The sequence below is a fragment of the Stenella coeruleoalba genome, assembly GCF_951394435.1.
Source record: "Stenella coeruleoalba genome assembly, chromosome: 11".
NCBI lineage: Eukaryota > Metazoa > Chordata > Mammalia > Artiodactyla > Delphinidae > Stenella > Stenella coeruleoalba.
The window spans coordinates 82078918-82100872 of record NC_137157.1 but is presented as its reverse complement, the minus strand read 5'-3'; the positions used below and the strand labels follow the sequence as shown (position 1 = coordinate 82100872).

Below are 21955 nucleotides of genomic sequence, written 5' to 3'. Positions count from 1 at the left end.
CCACAGCTACTGAGCCTGCGCTCTAGAGCCTGCATGCCACAACTACTGAGCCCACGTGCCACAACTACTGAAGCCCGTGTGCCTAGAGCCCATGCTCCACAACAAGAGAAGCCACTGCAATGAGAAGCCTGCACACCGTAACAAAGAGTAGCCCCTGCTCGCCATAGCAATGAAGACCCAACACAGCCAAAAACAAATAAATGAAAAATAAATAAATAAATAAATATAGCAGTACATCACAGGATATTGAATATAGTTCCCTGTGCTATACAGTAGGACCTTGTTGTTTATCCATTCTATATATAATAGTTTGCATTTGCTAACCCCAAACTCCCAATCCATCCCTCCCCCACCCCACTGCCCCCCTTGGCAACCACAAGTCTGCTCTCTTCTAGGAAGCTCTTAATCACAGCCCAGTTCTGCCTCTATGCAATGCTATTCCTTCTACATCACAATGTCCATGTGCTGGGTGCCTCTTAAAGAACTTTGAAGACCTCAGAGGGGACTTCCCTGGTGGTGCAGTGGTTAAGACTCCATGCACCCAATGCAGGGGGCCTGGGTTCGATCCCTGGTCAGGGAACTAGATCCCACATGCATGCCATAACTAACATTACGTATGCCACAGCTAAGGAGCCCAAGAGCTGCAACTAAGGAGCCTGCCTGCCGCAACTAAAGATCCGGCACAACCAAATTAATTAATTAATTTAAAAAAATAATAAAAAAAGACCTCAGAGAACAGAATCTATCAAATTGGTAAAAAAAAAAACTGGAAGCCAGGAATGGGTCCACCTACAACCTTCTGGTTTACATGAAAAGGAGAATGAAGGAAGCCCAATGACTATAAGTGACTTGCTTAATCCATATCAGAAAGGGTTTCCTAAAGACGGTGGCCCCCCACTGTTGACTCTGTTGATTAATGATGAACGCTGGATAAAACATTCCCAAATTCTGCCTGATTTATAGATGGTGGCGACACAACTTAGGGGTAAGAGCAAAATATATGTTTTATTTTTCTTATGTGGATTCCCATTAATACATCAGACACTAGTCATTAATAATAATTGGGCATCAGCATACTGACATTTTAGCAGATCTTGTTACAAAACTTGATTCATGACCGCTATAATTTCATCTTGAATCTCACCAGTTAAAGTGAATTTGCTTTCAATTAGTTGTTTTAGTTTTAAAAACAGTCAAGATCAATTTTCAATACAACGACAGTCATAGGCGTGTAAGTCTATGAACCTGCAGAATATGTGCTAAGGTTTATCTCTCTCATCCTATAATTTATGCTTTTATGTAAAATCATAGCATTTCGAGATGTATCCAAGAGATGTGATAATACAGGTCATTCATAATGTCTAGACCTAGGTGGTTAACAATCACCTTTCATTTCAATGATGGATAATGTCACTTAATTTTCCAAGGCAAAATAATTCAGAGTAGAGATGACAGATTCTAGCAGGGATAGAAATTTTTCCTCAAGAGGTGTCCAGAGAAGCAGGGGCAAGAAAACACTCATGTGCATGAGCCAGGCTGTCCTTATACCACTGGCAGTGTCGTTAACACAACCACAGTGGCAGTCCCACACCTTTAATGTTTGCAACACAGCAAATCAAATCGAGCCTGTAGGATGGTACTTTGAGTCCACCTGGAAGTCTCAGTGGGATGCGCAGAATTTTTATCTTTTCATCAATTCCAGTTAGAACACTGAACTAAAACATGACTAACGACACGCTTATTATTTGCATTCAATGCATGTATGGCAAATTTTACAAGGCCTTCGCTAAAATACTTTCTACATTCAGCAGAAAATTCTTAGCAACATAAAAGGTGAATCTTCACATCAGGTACTTACTCTCCACAAGGTCCAAAAAAATATAACCAGCACTGCTCACCAGGTAGCACTTCACCATCCTGGTTCTAAACCGCACTCGATGGCCATGCAAAGTTCTGTGATCCCGTAACAAGGGGAGAAGTGTGGATTAGGGAACAAGGAGGGGCTGGGAAGCTGGTCAAGGGACTGAGCCATCAAGGCAATCTGGAATGTTTACCAAGTCTGCACACGAAAGGGGTGGGACTCTTAACTTCCAGAACTGAAGTCATCAAGTTGTTCCACTGAAAACAAGAAAAATCCAGTAACAACTAATGGCCATTTATTCTTACAAAGTTGTAGCCACTGGTGGGAAAACAGATTTTTGAAATTCTATCTGGTGATGTGCAATCAACACAGATCCTGCTTCTATCCCATTCAGCTTCCCTTATTTTAAACTGTTGAAGATGTCCCGCTCTGGGTCTTGGCAATCACTCCTCCCACTTTCTGAAATGGTAATAGCAGGACTGCTAGTTAGTCAGACATGCTACCCGGATACCGAAGACCCGGCTTCCAGCTTTTATCTGATCTTGACAGCAGTTGATGTGTATCTCACTTTGAAAAGACCTAAATCAGATTCTCTGAAGGTTTTTTTGAAAAATAATTTGACGTTATTCAAGACCTTCCTCCCATCTCTTCTCAGAATGTGTTAATATGCAAAAGGCTTTACTCTTTAGTACTTGCTTGGTGTGTCAATCACCCATTCATTCCTTTATTTAAGAAACATTACTGAGTGTGTACTATGGCCCAGGCCCTGTACCTAATACTAGGTTTACCAAAAGAGAATAAAACAATGCCCACCCTCAGACAACCACAGAACAAAGTTAAGTGTGTGACTAATTAGAACATAATATAAAGGTCATATGTGGGGCATCCCGGCGCGGAGCGGAGCTGCAGCTCGGTCTCCTCCGCCAACCCTCCCCCTCAGGCGCCATCCCTCCTGCTGGTCAGGCCCACCCGGACCGATCGATAAGATCCACTGCGGCTCGAGCCCCGGGCAGCTCACGGGCAGCCAGAGCTCCAAGGCTCCCCGCGGCGACGGGAACGGAGAGGAGGCAGCCGGCGCTTCCCCCCCCCCCCCCCCCCCCCCGCTCAGGTCAGTGGACCAGAGGACCGCCACGCGAAAAGCCATGCAGACTCATCCCCCAAAGGTCAAGGGAGTCGCCCTCCGTGAACGGAACAGAGGAGGCAGCCGGGGCCACTGGCGATGCCATCGAGCCGGCACCCCCCGGCCAGGGCGCTGAGGCCAAGGGGGAGGTCCCGCCCAAGGAGACCCCCAAGAAGAAGAAATATCTTTCAAGAAACCTTTCAAATTGAGCGGCCTGGCCTTCAAGAGAAATTGGAGGGAGGGGGCAGGGGGCATCCGTCTGCCTCGTCACCCACAGAGGAAGGGCAGGAGCAGGGGGGTCGGTGCCTGCGGCGAGGGAGGCACCGCCCAGGGAGGGAAGGCTGCCGCCACCCGAGAGCCAGGAGCCCCAGGCCACAGGGGAGAGGCTGGTGCAGGGCCCGGGTGCAGAGCCATCCACCGCTGGGGGCCCTACACCAGCGGGCGGGCTGAATGAGTAGCCGGGTGAGGGCAGGTGGGTGGTCTCTAAGCTGCAGAAAACTGCGCTGTCCTTGTGGTCACTGCCTGGACCTGGTGCCCTGGCTGCCTTCCTGTGCCCAGAAAGGAAGGGGCTGTTGCCCCCTCACCATGTTCCCTTTCCTCTTCTCCCTCCTGTGGATTCTCCCATCATCCAGCTGGTCTTCCCCTTAAGGCCAGTTGAAGATGGTCCCTTGCAGTTTCCCAAGTTGGGTTAGTGATGTGAAATGCTCCTGCCCCTGTCCCTGCCTCCTTCCCTGTCCCCACCCATGCAGAAGGCAGTTGCTGGTTTTCTTCCCCAATTCTTTTCCAAGTAGGTGTTGTTTATTCCCCAAATCCCTGAGCCCCACGTAGGGGTGGCTATACTCCCAAACCCTGAGTGGCCAGCCTTCCCCTGTTGAGTTTTCAGTCTCGTGTTGTGCCTAGTGGCCCCTGGGCTGGGGAGGACACTGCCCCTGTGTAGGTTTTCATAAATGTCTTACTCGAGTTCAAACCTCCAGCCTATGAATCAACTGTCTCTTTTTTGACTTGGTAAACAAGTATTAAGCTTTGGGGTCGAGGGGAGGTATGTGATGTGAAACAACTTCTTGTTGTCTTTTTTTCCCCCTCCCATTGTTGTAAATAATTTAATGGCCAAACCCCAAATTTGTAATTTTTTTTTTTTTTCCTAACTGCTAAAACCATTCTCTTCCACCTGGTTTTACTGTAACATTTGGAAAAGGAATAAATGTCATCCCATTAAAAAAAAAAAAAACGGTCGTATGTGATCATCCCAGGGGCCATGGAAGCTGGAGGATGAAGCAGCACTTAAGTGGGTGAATCTGTGTTTGTACTGGGGGAAAGGGACGCTGTTCAAGAGACTGAAAAGATTCCTAAAGGAGATGTGTCTCGAAGGATAACCAACACCTCATCAAGTGGGAAAACTGTAGAAGATACAGAAAGGCAGAAAGGAAGCAGCAGAGAGCAGAGCATATTGGACGACAGAGAAGACCCCTAATGGCAGCGGCAAAGGTGAAGATGATGGTAACTGGAATAGCAAAGAGCAATGGGAGAGAGGGGAAACATGGGCAATGTGGAGATGTTCTCCAAGTTCAAGTTTGGTTAAGTATGAACACAGAAGTGTTTTTCTTTTTTGCACTAAAAAAAAAAAGGAAGAAATAAAAAGAAAAACAGGACTTCCCTGGTGGCGCAGTGGTTAAGAATCTGCCTGCCAATGCAAGGGACACAGGTTCGAGCCCTGGTCCAGGAAGATCCCACATGCCGCAGAGCAACTAAGCCCGTCTGCCACAACTACTGAGCCTACGCTCTAGAGCCCGCGTGCCACAACTACCGAAGCCCCCGCGCCTAGAGCCTGTGCTCCACAAGAAGAGAAGCCACCGCAATGAGAAACCTGTGCACCACAATGAAGAGTAGCCCCCGGCTCGCCGCAACTAAGGAAAGCCCAAGTGCAGCAACGAAGACCCAAAACAACCAAAAATAAACAAACAAACAAACTTATTTAAAACAAAAGAATCCTGTCATCTGAAATGTCCCCCTCCTAAGAGGTATTTGTAGGGCAATCTAAGATCCAGGGAACTATGTGGATAATTAGCCAAATGGGATGAACACTCAACCTCAGAGGTTCTTACTTGTATATGGAAGTACACAAGTCAAATAAAAATCAGATCTGTGGTTAAGAAGGTATCTTGCCCTCTAGGTCACACTGTAGGAATCTTGAGGTTTCTTGGTTATTGTTGTTCTCTTCTTCAATTCACCAGAGCACTTTGGAGGAAACACGACGTTTCCACGCAATGTCAGAGAGATCAAATGTAAAACATGATGCAATTCTACGCTTTTTCCTCAATAATTATACTTCAATTATTTTTCTTGGAGAGAAACAGACAATTTAGTAGCTTGGCTGACAGCACCAATTTGCCAGCTTGTAAGAGAGTAATTTCGAAACTGTAGGTTCCATGCCCACAGGCACGAAATAATTGAAGAAGAAGAAAGAGGTGGTCTTAGATTCCAAATGGATGGTCCTTTGTTACTTAACAATTTGGAGCAGATTTGGTGCTTCTGGTTTGCAGTTTAATTCAGAATCCTTGTATTATCTCATGTATCCCCTTGTTTCTTTTTCAGTGTGGAGCTCTGAACGTATCATTAGTTTTTAGTGTTACTACCATTTATACTTTACTACCTAGAGTATTAACTTCTTGGCCACAAGCACCAAGTTATATAGAGCATATACACAGGTAAGAGGAAAATGGTCTATTTCTTCTCATTTTCTGCTTCATATATAACTTTTATTTTTAAACCTTTTGATATGGTCTCACATTTAAATTGAATAAATTTGTCTTTCGTCTACATCAGTGTGCTTTGACCTCTCTAGTTTTTCGGTCACTTTTTCCACTACTCTATCACCAGCACCTGGAACTGCCTCTGGCACACAGTTTGTGCTCAATAATATGTATCTGTTGAATGAATGAATCAAAAGCATTCACTTCCCTTACCTACATTCCTGGCTTCTGTAATCTTACCCAGACAACTCTAAAAATAAAAATACCTGAACCATCTATGCAGAAATTTTTATTAAATTTCTTCGAATTACTTTGGATTGGTTCTATGCAGAAACCAACTCTAAATAAATTTTAAGTCTTCAATGTTAAGATATTCCTTTATTTAGCTTACAGGAAATTCCTATAGAACACTTCTATTGAAGAGTGTAAGACAACTCATTGGTTCTAAAAGCACAATAATTCTTTTCTTTTAATGCTATAAATTTTGCATAACAGTGGCTAAGTCTTCAAAAAATAGCATTTTCATCCAAAGTTCTCTGTAGGGACCTGCTGCTTTCCCAACCAACTTTACATTTTTGCTTACTTTTTAAGACCCCACACGATTTGATGTCACCCAATCTATCAAACTTTATTTCACATTTCAATATGAATCTCAGCTCCCTCGGGTATTTTCACTGACTGGCAACGATGGCATCCGGGCTCAGCAAACTTTAGAACAATATCTTTTATAGGTGACCCAGGTTTACCTGGTATATGATATGTCTACCTAGAAAGATGCTTAACTGCCTGATGACATTACTGTAAATTGTTGCTCAGAAAAAAATAGGCAAAACAAAGTTAGCAGTATTAAAAAATAGGTGTGCACACTCTTTGACCTGATAATTACAATCCCAGGAATTTATCCTAAGGAAAAAATCAAGGATGCACTGTTTATAATAGTGAAAGAATTTCCAACAACTTAAATGTTCAATAAGATTTCTTTAAAAGTTATGGTATATCAACATAGTGGAATTTAATTAAACTTTATATGTAGAATTTTAAAATTTATTGATACGAAAAAGCAAATGATTTATTAATTGAAAAAAAGCAGGTTAACAAAATTACGTACGATCCCACTGTCAGAAAAATATCTATCTAAAAATACACTGAGTGCTCATAAAATACTGAAAGTTGAGATATCAAAAGTTAAGTGATTTTATCTGTGATGTAATCACAGGTAATGTTAGTTTTTTTCTGTGCTTTCTTCTACTTTAAAGTCTTTTCTTTTATAAGAAGTCTGTTATACTTTTCATGAGATTTTTAAGTGTTATCAAAATTTATACTTTTTAAAAATGTTAAGTAATTGAGTCCCTGACTATATATATATATATATATTTTTTTCCCCCTTCTTTCCTTCCTTTTTTTTTTTTTTTTTTAAACTGTGTATCTTTTTTCTCATTTCTGCTTTGCTCATGTCCACACATACTACTGGGAACATCTTCCTTAAATTTAATTTGTTGACCTCAGATGGTAGCACTTACTCTCTTCTCTCCACTGAAGTATGATTTGGTTCTAGGCTTTGAATGAAAAAAAGACAGCATTTTAAAAATAGAAGCCCTTACCTGAATATCAGTCAATTTGTCCAAGATGCGGCTTGCAAGCTTAGGCCCATTCTCCATAGTTGGGATGTGTATAGTCTATGAAAGAAAACCAGACATGAAATCATTTGAGGATATTCATATACACAGTAACAACAAGTAAGAAACTCAGCAATTTTACCGAAATAAGGAATGGCACTATGGTAACCTCATTACGGATGCTAACTCCTTATGCCAAAGACTCTTTTCTATTCTGAATTTGAATAAAAATGAACTAGCCAGTGATAGGTTGTTCATTTCCTACCAACTGATTTCAGGGCATAACTGGTTTATATGCCAGTCTTCAGGCTGATTTGAGGAACCATGAGAAGCAGGGGTACCTAGAATAGGGGCTAATCTTAAAGAACCCTACCTCTTCCAGCATCCTGAGAATCTATGAGGATGAATGATTAACCTCCACATCTAACGCTCTTGGCAGGGAATGAGACCTCAAAAGACAGTGTGCCGCAAATTAAAGCAAGTCCTTTCAGGGACATAAACTGAAGCACGTCCATATCTTCACAAAAGGGGCTGCCAAATCTGTCTGTTCTAAGCCAAACTTCCAGGGGCCACAAATTCCACGAAGTTGGACAGCATGGTTAAATTCAGGGCACAGAGATTTTATGTGCCCTAATTTATACTTTGAGTCACGCCCATTCATGCCTTGCTGGCTTGCAGGCTTTTGATAGTTTGATTTTAGTAGAGAGTCCGTACTCTTACTTTTCTTATTATGCCCTTTAGGGTAATAGGATAATTCGATGTACCTTTCGGCTCTGAATGGCTACCTAAAACAAAACCATAAAAATGTATTAAACTTTATTAACTTACTTCTAGAGGAGAAGTAATAACTGGACTTTAAAAATCTGACCTAATGACAACTTTAGTTCATTTAAAAAGTGGACTGATAATATATTACCTAGATACTACCATAGTAAAATGTGAAACAGTAGCTTTATAATCAGTGTAAGCATTCATATATAATAGAATAATTCATCTCCCTTGAAAAATCAATCTGTAGATGGAATTATGTCAGGAGCCAAGTTTGAAAATCTCAAGCAATGAAGCAACCACCATTAAAATTAGCAGGAAAAAAAAAAATCAATCCACCCAGCTGAGGAAAAAATAATTATAATGTTGAATTTAAAAACCTATAGAATAGGGGCTTCCATGGTGGTGCATGGTTGAGAGTCCGCCTGCCAGTGCAGGGGACACGGGTTTGTGCCCCGGTCCGGGAAGATCCCACATGCCGCGGAGCGGCTGGGCCCATGAGCCATGGCCGCTGAGCCTGCACATCCGGAGCCTGTGCTCCGCAACGGGAGAGGCCACAACAGTGAGAGGCCCGCGTACCGCAAAAAAACAAAAACAAAAAAACCCCCAATAGAATAGAGATAAACCCATGCACATATGGTCACCTTATCTTTGATAAAGGAGGCAAGAATATACAATGGAGAAAAGACAGCTTCTTTAATAAGTGGTGCTGAGAAAATTGGACAGCTACATGTATAAGAATGAAATTAGAACACTCCCTAACACCATACACAAAAATAAACTCAAAATGGATTAAAGACCTAAATGTTAAGGCCAGACACTATAAAACTCTTAGAGGAAAACATAGGCAGAACACTCTATGACATAAATCACAGCAAGATCCTTTCTGACCCAGCTCCTAGAGAAATGGAAATAAAAACAAAAATAAAAAATGGGACCTAATGAAACTTAAAAGCTTTTGCACAGCAAAGGAAACCATAAACAAGATGAAAAGACAACCCTCAGAATGGGAGAAAATATTTGCAAACGAAGCAATTGACAAAGGATTAATCTCCAAAATATACAAGCAGCTCATGCAGCTCAACATCAAAAAGACAAAGAACCCAATCCAAAAATGGGCAGAAGACCTAAATAGACATTTCTCCAAAGAAGATATACAGACTGCCAACAAACACATGAAAGAATGCTCAACACCGCTAATCACTACAGAAATGCAAATCAAAACTACAATGAGGTATCACCTCACACCAGTCAGAATGGCCATCATCAAAAAATCTACAAACAATAAATGCTGGAGAGAGTGTGGAGAAAAGGGAACCCTCTTGCACTGTTTGTGGGAATGTAAATTGATACCGCCACTATGGAGAACAGTATAGAGGTTCCTTAACAAAACTAAGAATAGAGCTACGTTATGATACAGCAATCCCACTACTGGGCATATACCCAGAGAAAACCATAATTCAAAAAGACACATGCACCCCAATATTCACTGAGACACTATTTACAATAGCCAGGACATGGGTGCAACCTAAGTGTCCACTGACAGATGAATGGATAAAGAAGATGTGGCACATATATACAATGGAACATTACTCAGCCATAAAAAGAAATGAAATTGAGTTACTTGTAGTTAGGTGGATGGACCTAGAGTCTGTCCTACAGAGTGAAGTAAGTCAGAAAGAGAAAAACAAATACCATATGCTAACACATATATATGGAATCTTAAAAAAAAAAAAAAAAGGTCATGAAGCATCTAGGGGCAAGACGGGAATAAAGACGCAGACCTACTAGAGAATGGACTTGAGGACACGGGGAGGGGGAAGGGTACGCTGGGATGAAGTGAGACAGTGGCATGTAAAATAGATAGCTAGTGGGAAGCAGCTGCATAGCACAGGGAGATCAGCTCGGTGCTTTGTGACCAGCTAGAAGGGTGAGATAGGGAGGGTGGGAGGGAAAAAGACCAATAGAAGGGACTTCCCTGGTGGCGCACTGGTTAAGAATCCGCCTGCCAATGCAGGGGACACAGGTTTGAGCCCTGGTCCGGGAAGATCCCATGCCACGGAGCAGCTAAGCCCGTGCACCACAACTACTGAGCCTGTGCTCTAGAGCCCATGAGCCACAGCTACTGAGCCTGTGTGCCACAGCTACTGAAGCCCACGGGCCTAGAGCCCGAGCTCTTTAACAAGAGAAGCCACTGCAATGAGAACCCGCTCGCCGCAACAAGAGAAAGCACACGTGCAGCAACAAAGACCCAATGCAGCCAAAAACAAAAACAAAACAAAAACCAAAAAAAACAATAGAATTTGTATTTATTATGAGTAATTTAAGCCAATTCATTCACATTATAAAAATAATGCCCACATGCCTCTGAATTACGAAAGTTAGATGACGACGTTAATCATAAGTATTGGAGCTGTGTTGTAAAGAGGAAAGTAAAAATACTAACAAGAAAATGGATGTACAGCACATATAAACAAGATTAATTTACTAGGAGGAAATTTCTTCTAACTAAATGCTTGAATTCCTTCTGAAAGATTTTAGTAAATGCCATGAGGTTTGCCAAATGAAAATTTTTTATGAAGTGGTCTAATTAATAATGATGAAGATGAAAAATGTAGGAGGTGATCATTCAAATGAGTTTTCTTTAATAATTTGCTATTCCTACTCCAGTAGTTCAGAAGTACTTTTGGAAACCAGAGACTGAAATTTCACTTAGTTGTAAAACCTTCCTTAGTGAGATGATAGAAAGAAATGAGTGTAGGTCTATTGGTACATCTCCAATCCCTAAACTGATGTAAGGCAGGTATGATAACGAAGGACAAAACTGTTGGAGTTTACAGGAAACCACTGGAAAGATGAATAAGTCATTTGCTAACACAAGTTCATCGGGACAAACTGCCACAGTTAACAGAACGCTAAGTTATTTAAAAAATCCTTCGCATCCTGGGTCCAACTAGCACTCTGTCCACATATTTAAAGAATTAAATTACAGGCAAATGTTTGAAAATGATAGGAAGTGAAGAAACAGTGTCTTACCTCACCCTTGTACAGTATATTCGAAACTGGGCAAACAACACAGGCGGTACCAGAACCAAACATCTCCCTCACGCGGTTCTCCTCCACGGCAGTGTTCAGGTCGTCCATGGTGAGGTACCTCTCTGACACCTTAAATTCTCCCTGTTTGGGATAGAAATAAAAATAAATATATTTTTAAGGAAAAGGCATATAAAAAAATGCCCGGTGGTATGGACCATTCTACTTTACATTCTGACTGAACTCAGATAATGTCATAATTGTCCTCAGAGGGAAAGCTGGAGAGATCGACACCATCTTATGGAGAAACACACTGAGATGCTAAGCAACCTACTCTAAGGTCACAGCATCTTTAAATGAGATGATGAGAATAGAAAATGTAAGATCAGCATGACAGAGTACATGGTATGTTTTAATACACGCCTGCTTTTCTGCCTTTTATTTGTTATCATGGCCAAAGTCTCACAAGTTGATGCACCCCAAGTGCTACTTAATGTGTATTCTAAACCCTATTTATCATAAGAGAAAATATATTATTATCTAATATTAATAATTATAGCCACCATTTATCGAGCATCCACCACATGCCACGTCCTCTAATTTTTAAGGTGGGTAATATCATCCCCATTGTACAGATGAGGAAATTAAAGTTCAAGGAGGCTGAGTGACACCCTGAAGGCCACACAGCTAGTAAATGGCAGAAACTGGATTTGAACTCAGGTCTGATAATGACTGGCTCCAAATGTGGTCCTCTTTCTACTGTTTCTTTTATGGAGTAGAAACAGAGACTGAATTTAAATATCGGAAACATTTCATTACTTTAAAACATCGTGTATTTGGACTTTATATGAGAAATTACATTGTATATTTTTTCTTCCTAAATTCACTGATTCAGTCGACTTCACAGCAGCAATCCTCTTCCTTCTCTCTGGTGCTGTATTAGGTTGAGTTTAATCATAGAATTACTGGTATACCCGCTCATCGACTTCAGCTGAACTATTTATTTGCTCAAGGATAGGAAGTGGAAAAAAAATCTGATGCTTTTAAGCTATGTTTAAACTATCTGTTTAATACTCATTCTTTAGTCTGTTTAACTCTCATTCTCCTATGTTAGTGGTTAAAGTTCAAAGCTTGTCAGGAGGCTATTTGAATTAAGGGCAACAACGAATGAATCCATTTTTTAAAAATAAGATGAGAGTATTTTTTAAAATCTACAAATCCACAATAGATAAAAATGGAAATCACAGCCCTTGGAAAGATTCAAAACATTAGAAGAAGAATGCATCATGCTGTAAGTATATTTGGAAGGGTAGGGAAATACGCCTGCAACAGAAATATGGCTTTTTGTAAGTTTCAACCTATCTCAGTCTGCGATTGCAATTAAGTTGTACAAAGGCAAATAAATAAATAAATAAATTCCAGCAAATCAGCCAAGTGAGAACAAGCTGAGTTCTGCGTTGTGGAAAAGAAAAGAAAAGAAAAGAAAAAATCTCTTGTACATAAACAGAATTCTTTTTACTCTGCTCACCCTCACTTATTTTTGGACAATTTCCCCTACCTGGCAAACAGTGGTAACCCCCCGCGGGCCTCTTGGCATTTGTGTCTCACAGTTTTAAAAATAAATTACAGCTAAGGAGTCAGGAAGAAACTTCCTCTATAATAACCTATTTTTCACGCTAGCAAATCATTAGTGTGGGGGAATTTCCACTTGGAACTTCTCATCAAACCTTCTGTACTTGGTTGATTTTTTTCTTTAATAAAACAAAAATCACTGAGCTTGGAAAATGCATCTTTCCAATTGAAAACACAATTAGGACAGGGCAAGCTGTTTGAAATTATACCAACAGTTTGTAAATGTCATGCCCAATGCGCCAGCCAGCATGTGGCAGTTGGGTCTTGTCTACTTCAGGATTTTGAGAATTATTTATAGCACGTTTTCTCTATTTCCAAAGCCTTTTCCAGAGAAACTGTACTCTCGTAGACGTGTGTGTTTCTAAACATTTGTCCTATTAGCACTGTTTCACCACAGTCTGCTCAAAGCCTTTTCTTGTCCCTTGGAGACCATTTCAATACATGGGTCAAAAGTCCCATCCAGGAACCTTTGCCAGATTAATCAACTCATTCAATATTCGTCTTGAATATGCTAAGTCACTTCCAACACCGAATGGTTTAACACACGTGCCTGTGTCACTTGAATCAGAAAGGCTACTGAAAACAACTTTACATTTGCTTGAATGTTTAGATGTTAAAATAAGCATGTATGTGAATTTGGGAGGACAGGGGGCAGGAAGGAGGGAGAAAGAAGACCGCGAAACTAATACTGTCATGTTAGAAAGCATTTATATGTCAGTAAAATTCTTTAACTTCTAGCATGGTTACACTGGAATAAACAGAGGAAGGGAAGGACTACGTACCACTGCCATTTGGAAACAACACACTCAGACTTGAAAAGTTAAAGGCTGGCGAAAAGGAAGCCCTCGGAGGATAAACCAGATGAGTCGGTAGGAGACACCTGGTATAAAGCCTGAGACTAGCACTAGAATACTTCTGCACTAGGACGACCTGCTGAACTGGTTTCTACCTGCCCTCCCTACAAATAATACTTACTTGATAGTCTCACCAAGACAGTCCTTCTAGAAGAGTTCTTTTCACTCAAGTTAAGATTTAAAGATTAGACAGCACTGGTTGGAACTACAGGATATTATTTCAATACTAAGCTGGACTTTTTTGGATTACTTTTTGTTCCATGCTTATAAAAGTGGTTCATGTCAAAGGCACCCACCCACTTGTGTGCCAGGTCCAGGATGCTCTGCCTTGTCACTCCTGGAAGAATGATGCCATCTAGCGGAGGAGTTGCCAGTTCTTCCTCTGTCAATTAGAAATTGGAATCGTTTCAAACTTTATTAGCCATGCCTTTTATCAATACCCATTAAAAAAAAAAAGTTTCTTGCAATTTTGCTGGTGATAAACATGAAAAGGAGGTCACTGTTCTGCATTGTCAAATTTTCCAAATCAACTCATACTTCAGGTAGATCCTTATGTTTTTTTAAAAAAAAAGGAACAAGAAAGGAAATCAGTCATCCTACCATCTTCAATTTATCCTTAACCTGTGAAAAATGAGATGGCTTCCCACTAACAAACAGTAAGAGTTATAAAATACTCTTAAGAGGAACATTCCAAAGTCAAAATTTACCTCAGTGGATTAAAGCTGGTTAGTAATTAGGATAATGTAGATAGACCCTTACTCAGAAACACTGGGCATTACCAAACCTTCTATGAATACTGAGGAGAAACCCAGCCCTAAGAGGTGTCCGTGCCCACTCAGGCCATCACTGCTCCCACACTGGCCTTTGACAAGTCTATCCAGAGTGATTTTCAAGCCTGGTGAAGTATCCACATCAAATATGGAGATGTTGACTCCACCCTCTGAGATTCAGATGTAACGGGCTCAGAGTGGGCTCAGGCATGTATATGGCTAACAAAGAAATAATAAAGAAAGAAGGGGCTTCCCTGGTGGTACAGTGGTTAAGAACCCGCCTGTCAATGTAGGGGACACGGGTTCGAGCCCTGGTCCGGGAAGATCTCACATGCCGCAGAGCAACTAAGCCCGTGAGCCACAACTACTGAGCCTGCGCTCTAGAGCCTGCAAATCACGACTACTGAGCCCGCAAGCCTAGAGCCCGTGCTCTGCAACAAGAGAAGCCACGGCAGTGAGAAACCTGCGCACCACAACAAAGAGTAGCCCCCACTCGCCACAACTAGAGAAAGCCTGCACGCAGCAACAAGACCCAATGCAGCCAAAACTAAATAAATAAATTTAAAAAAAAAAAGAAGGAAAAAAAGAAATCCAAAAAAACCAAAATAACACTCCACGGGTGACTCACAGACCCAAGGCCCAGACACTGGTCTACTCTGAGAATGACCGCAGACACTCCCAACCGTGGCGAGGGCTGGCATTATGACCTGTCTGCAGGAGTCAGTGTGGTCCGCCAGCCACAAAGCCTCCTTACAGAAGGATGTCTCTGGTGCTCAACATCCGCCCTCCTCCTCACCTCTGGCACTCAGGAAGCTGAATCTAGTGAGAAATTCAAACCTTCAACCATCACTTTATATACACGTTGAGCCTTGTAACAGATGATGGGTTGCCCATCATGTGTCTGCAGAGGAATTCACAAGGGATGCTGGGAAGGATCACTGGGTAGCTAAAGCAGTGTAGAAATCAGTCTTTGCGCTCCAAAGCCATTTGATGCAGGCAAAAAAGACTTTAGAAATCACCTAGTGCAATCCTTATTTTATAGAAGGATAAACTGAGGCCCTAAAAACATAAGTGACTTGCCAAGGTTGGTGACGCTGGGGACCAGTCGGGACCAGAGCCTAAGTCTCCCAACACTGTGGCCACCGCCCTTTCTTTCGTAAACTGTGGTCTGGGCTCACCCACTCCACTGTGGCCACATCAGACATCCTCGACAACCCAGCTCTCTGGAAGACCAAAACTCTTCTGTTCATTCCTGTGTCCCCTCAGCAATGTGCCTGGCCCTGAGTGGTATGTAATAAATGTTTTTGAATAAGAAAATAAATGAATAATCCTTTATGCTAGGATACAGCAGTATGATTTCTTTGAATTTTGTTTCTAAAATTATCTGCTGAAAATCACTTCTCAAAAGAAGAAAATTTGTTCTTAGGGCTACTTTTTGTCTTGTTTGGAAGTGTTTGTCTCAAAATAAACATGTGTTTTGCAATAGCAAGCTCGCTGGATGTATAAATGTATAGATCTATATGTGTGTACACGTATGCATACACACTGCACACATAGAGACAAACACTTCTAGTGTTCCCAAACGGGACCATTCCTAATACTCGCTGAGCTCTAAGACGGCATAAAGTTAAATGAAAACAGCGGCCCCTCATGTGCAAATGCAGTTTTGTGAAATATATTTAACACCCAAAACTGTAACCACTAGCTTGAGGTCAAGGAACAGAACATCTGCTTCTCTGGTTGCCAGACAGAGATGATGACATGACAACATTTGGGTGAGAAATATTCATTTTCCTCTGCAACCACAAACATGCTTACAAGAGCCAAAACGGGCTCCAGATTGCTCAACAGGAGGAAAAGTGAGCCTACGAATGAAGCTTGTTCTTGACAGAGAAATCATTTTGGGGAGATGAAGGATTTAGAAGCAATAACAGCTGGATTCATCTGTGACTTCCCAAATTCAAGCACTAATGGGAACCAGGAATACCTCAAACACCATCAGCACAATTCTTCATTCGTTCAACAATATACACTGAGTGTCTATCAGTATCAGTGCCGTTGGCTGTTCTAAGCACTAGGGATACGGCAGTGAACCAAACCGATATAACTCCTTGCTTACTTTCTAACAAGCAGAGGCAAACAATTATATTAAATTGTATGTCAGATGATGGAGGCAAAAAATGGGGAAGGCGATGGGGAGTGCTGGGGGGGAGAGTTTAAGATTTGTATTAAGGAATCCAGGGAAAGCCTTTCTGAGAATGGGGTATGCGGCAAAGACTTGAAGGAGGGGGGCAAGCAGCGATGCAGGAAGAGTGCTCCAAGCAGAGGTGGTGTAAATGCCTCCAAAACCAACTGTGAACTCAACCACAACAACTGAGTCTTACTCTCAAGGTAGCTCCGGTGACTGGCACAAGATAAAACTGTTTTCTCAACAGTGGATAGCAAGCGTGTGTGTTAAATTACTCATCAACGGAATAAAAAAGGAGAATACGGGGCCGTGCGATCTTACAACCAGGGCTGCTGTTACTGGAATCAAAACCCACATGAGTAGATAACCAACAAGGACCTACTACTGTATAGCCCAAGGAACTATACTCGGTATTCTGTAATAACCTATAAGGAGAAAGAATCTGAAAAAGAATATATATACACACACACACACACACACACATATGTATATACAACTGAATCACTTTGTTGTACACCTGAAACTAACACAACATTGTAAATCAGCTATACTTCAATTTAAAAGCAAAAATAAGAGCTCGAGGCTTTTCAGGGCATGAGCCATCTCACCTCCTTGCACGGCCTTGCAATAAACCTTTCTCTGCTCCAAAAACAAAAACAAAGACAAACAAAACAAAAAACCACATGAGTTTCAGGCCAAGTGCCACAAAATAGTGCACAGCCCTGTGGCAGCCACCTTGTCCCAAAGGAGCAGTGAGAGTGGGTGCTCATGGGAAGAACTCTGCTTTTGGTAAAGTTGGGGAGGGGGGAGGAAAATCAATATTCTTCTGATTTTCAACACATTATTCTTTGTATTTTCCTAAAGCCACATGGTGTAAATCAAAGTTACGGGAGTTGCTTCAATGTCTTTTGTTTTTTTTAAGCCCAAAGGTTATTCCTGACTTTCTACTTACTTCTCAGAGTACTGTTCAAACATTTATTCCATTTCCTTTCTCCTTCCTTCAAATTTTATCTGATCTGGCAGGTGAACAGCCTCAAATTGACGGAGGATCTTCACATTAAAACTAAAGTTATCTCAGGCAACCATAACCTGAAGAGTAACTCTTAAGGTCTTGTGTATTTTATAAAAGCCAGAGAGAAATTCATTCATTTCTCCTCTGACTTTTAAAAGCCATGGTGCAAGTGGTTCATGATTACTGTTTGCATAATGGGTCATTTTTCACCAGGACAGTTTCTGGTGTTTCTGGTTAAATCATGTAGCTCTGATTCAGACTGTGCTTAAATCCTGACATCTCCCATCCATAAATAAGGATGGTGCCACTTCTGTATGATGTAACTGGTTTTGTTTGGGGTTGTGTGGGTTTTCTGGGGGGTGGGGATGGCAGTGGGCAAGTGGAAAGAATGAGTTGAATCAATTTATTATCTCCTAAGTAATACTGCCTGTCCAACACTGGCTGTCAACATTCAAGCACGGCTTTTTTTTTTTTTTTTTGCGGTACGCGGGCCTCTCACTGTTGCGGCCTCTCCCGTTGCGGAGCACAGGCTCCGGATGCACAGGCTCAGCGGCCATGGCTCACGGGCCCAGCCACTCCGCGGCATGTGGGATCCTCCCGGACCGGGGCACGAACCTGTGTCCCCTGCATCGGCAGGCGGACTGTCAACCACTGCGCCACCAGGGAAGCCCCCAAGCACGGCTTTTGATACAGGTCATATGAAATAACTCAAATTTAGAAATCACAAATATTCCAGTACAAATTTTGTTTTTCAAGAGTGTCAAGTACAAACAGCAGGTATGGAAGAATGAGCATGATCTATACCTGGCTTTTCATATGCTAAGGATTACCAATGGTCAACCCCAGGACACGGTGTACTCACTACACCTTCTGTTTATTCTAACTCTGACTGAAATATAAGGCTCATCTTATAACTCTGCAAGTAATGCTCAAATTAGCTCTGAAGTCACATTTGAATCACCATTTTCCTCTATTTGTAGCCAAATAACAAAAGAGCAATAGAGGCTACTATAGCTGCTTTAAAATTAAAATTTCATTTACTATTTGAATTAAAACCAATCCCGAGACTTCACAAGTATTTAGAAACTTATTTTACATTTCTAGTCTCAGCACTCAGTACTGTGAAATGAACAGCCTAAAGAATGTAAACAGGCCTAAAAATGTTTTTAAATTTTTTGACTATTAAAATTCTAATGAAAATAAATGCATATATATGTATTTTTCCCTCCATTATTGGGAAAAATACCATTTAATCTAATACCATAGACTTTGCCAAAACATCACCGAACTGCTATGGTCTCTGCCAACTAATTAAAAAAAATAATCGCAAAGAGGGATAAAGTGAGCATTCAGGATATTAAAGGTAACAAAGAAGTACTGATTTTTATAGTAACATATATTAATAGTTTCAAATGAACCCGAATCTAAAAACAATACCCAAATAGATCGATCTGTCCTTAAAAATAGTGTTCTTCATTCAAACTGAGCTCCAGAGTAAATATGCAAGGCTTCTAATGTATTGTCAAAATATGCAGAAAGGGCACGGGTTCGTGCCCCGGTCCGGGAAGATCCCACAAGCCACGGAGCGGCTGGGCCCGTGAGCCATGGCCGCTGAGCCTGTGCTCTGCAACAGCAGAGGCCACAACAGTGAGAGGCCCGCGTACCGCAAAAAAAAAAAAGCAGAAAGGGCAATGATTGTTCAATGAATTACAACAAGAGAGTACACTCAATTTCGTATCAGTAGAAACAGCAGACTGTGTTTATTACTACAGCATTTTATACATAGTATATGGTAAATAACCACTGAATTGATCCGGGACCCATCTCCAAATGCAAGGGATTTCAGATAGGAAAAATGATAAGATGGTAAAGGGGATAAGGCAGCATATCTTCAAATTGTGGAGATTTAAATTCCTTCAGTTGGGACTTACCTGGTGGCGCAGTGGTTAAGAATCTCCCTGCCAATGCAGGCGACACGGGTTCGAGCCCTGGTCCGGGAAGATCCCACATGCCACGGAGCAACTAAGCCCGTGTGCCACAACTACTGAGCCTGCGCTCTAGAGCCTGCGAGCCACAGCTACTGAGCCCACGTGCCACAACTGCTGAGGCCCGCGCGCCTAGAGGCTGTGCTCTACAGCAGGAGAAGCCACTGCAACGAGAGGCCTGCTCACCGCAACTAAGAGTAGCCCCCGCTCACTGCAACTACAGAAAGCCCGCACACAGCAACGAAGACCCAACACAGCCAAAAATAAATAAATAAATAAATTCCTTCAGTTGACATCTCAGTAGTAAGTACATCTAAAGCCAAAAAACAAAAATAAAACTCAAAATCTTTATAAATGCTGTAAACTTAAACGCATGTTTACTTGGACAGCAAAAGCACAGAATTTTAGATTTTGCAAGCGTGTTACTTATTCTCTTGTTCTAAGGTTCTAGTTCTTTTCTTTCCAGTCCCACTGAAAATGACTCAAAAAGAGCCAAGAGCTGAAATCTGAGTGGATTACCTCCATCTTCATTTATCCAGTAAAGAAAAAGATTCATTGTTCCAACTTCAGTTATCTGATGATCCTCTCCATAGAGCCACAGAACCTGCTGACACGCGTTATCCATTGCTTCACATTGGGCAAAGAGAGATGAGCCGTAATTCCTTTTAAGAAAGAGGAAACATACTGATTATGACTATACTTTAGCTCCTACCTCCCAGTAAGTCTTTAATTCACGTGTGGATGTAGTCAATGTACTATGTTTTTAATAACATATACTCTCTAGTTAACTGCATAATATTAAAGGAAACCCATTAGAGAACCTAAATGGTCTAATTGCACTCATTTGAGAACGAGAGAGCAAAGAAAAATCATGGAATTCTAACTTGAAAAGTTAAACACAGGTAAAGAGACAAGTTAGCAACACTTAAAAACTTATTATGTTTTTCACATACCAATCAATTTTACATTTCATTTAAACCCCACACCAACACTGTGAGTTAGCCACAATCATTATTTCCATGGTTCAGATGAGAAACTGAGGCTTAGAGAAGTAACTACTATCAAGTTACAGCTATTAATTAGCAGAACACCAACCCTGTGCTCTGAGACCTCTTTCAGTATAACCAAGAAACGCCTAATGTCCAAGGTCTAAATTCCCTTAAAGGTGAGGCAAGATGTTAAAAATCCTGATTTTAACCAAAAAGTATTCCAAGAGTCTGTTTTTCTCAACCAGCACTATTCACCTTGGATTACTCAAAATCAAAGGAACATGGCATATCTTCCTGGAATGACAATGTAGTTTAGTAGTTTATTCATTCATTCATTCATTCGTTACCTGACTCCTAGGAGAAGTTTAAGTAAACTTGTTAGGGGAACACTTTCCTCTGTGAATCAGAGTGTAAGATACAATTGACATTTAACACACACACACACACACACACACACACACACACACACGGCCCGTGGAGAATAAACTCAAACTACAGAGATAAGAAATTGAAATATCTTGGAATTGACTTTTTTTAAGAAGGTATATTTTCACAAATGGTCTATCATTTGGAAGGAGAACTGAATTCTAAACTAAACAGAAATATTAATGTTCTTTATACCTTAAAATTTCATTTGGAGGGTGGGAAGGAGGGAGATGCAAGAGGGAAGAGATATGGGAACATATGTATATGTATAACTGATTCACTTTGTTATAAAGCAGAAACTAACACACCATTGTAAAGCAATTATACTCCAATAAAGATGTTAAAAAAAATTTCATTTGGCATGGGTAGATTCATTCATAACGATGCCTAGCTCTCACTGTCTTCATTAACGAGTTCTCCAATTTTATGTTGCTTTAGGAGAAAAGGAAGTAATATTTAAATTTATCTTTTATTGGGCTTCCCTGGTGGCGCAGTGGTTGGGAGTCCGCCTGCCGATGCAGGGGACACGGGTTCGTGCCCCGGTCCGGGAAGATCCCACATGCCGCGGAGCAGCTGGGCCCCTGAGTCATGGCTGCTGAGCCTGCGCGTCCAGAGCCTGTGCTCCGCAACGGGAGAGGCCACAGCAGTGAGAGGCCCGCGTACAGCAAAAAAAAAAAAAAATTTATCTTTTATTAAACTTAAATGGGAAAATTATGGAGTATAATACAAAATATGAATCAATGTTTTAGACAAAACATGAGAGTCCTCAAATAAATGTGATGCTCGCTTGCCTTTCTATGCCCTTGGTTATATAATTCACTTTCCTTGGCTTTCAGAGGATAGTAGCAAACAAGTTTGAGAAGAACTGCCATGACAATTAGGCATAGGAAATAAACCCTAGGCCCACCTCGGACCATGAACCCCCAGAAGTACACAGAAATAATCAAACAT

The 21955-nt window shown here is 41.3% G+C and overlaps 1 protein-coding gene and 1 pseudogene across 6 annotated transcripts in view; one reads left to right on the top strand and one right to left on the bottom strand.

Annotated features, from left to right (window-relative positions):
* BCAT1 (branched chain amino acid transaminase 1) overlaps nucleotides 1-21955 on the bottom strand; it is a 150966-nt gene that overhangs the window by 93036 nt on the left and 35975 nt on the right. For 4 of the 5 annotated variants that reach the window (XM_079935901.1, XM_079935900.1, XM_079935899.1 and 1 more), the window contains exons 7-10: nucleotides 20109-20251; nucleotides 13931-14016; nucleotides 11152-11292; nucleotides 7333-7407 (exon numbers count right to left, since the gene is read on the bottom strand). In XM_079935901.1, coding sequence (XP_079792027.1) covers nucleotides 7333-7407; nucleotides 11152-11292; nucleotides 13931-14016; nucleotides 20109-20251 — 445 coding nt within the window. Of the gene's footprint in view, nucleotides 1-7122; nucleotides 7408-11151; nucleotides 11293-13930; nucleotides 14017-20108; nucleotides 20252-21955 lie in introns of those variants that run through there. The other variant, XM_079935897.1, reaches the window with a different exon arrangement.
* LOC307193909 (MARCKS-related protein-like) lies at nucleotides 2737-3439 on the top strand (annotated as a pseudogene). Its single transcript has one exon. The product of its transcript is annotated as an MARCKS-related protein-like (transcript).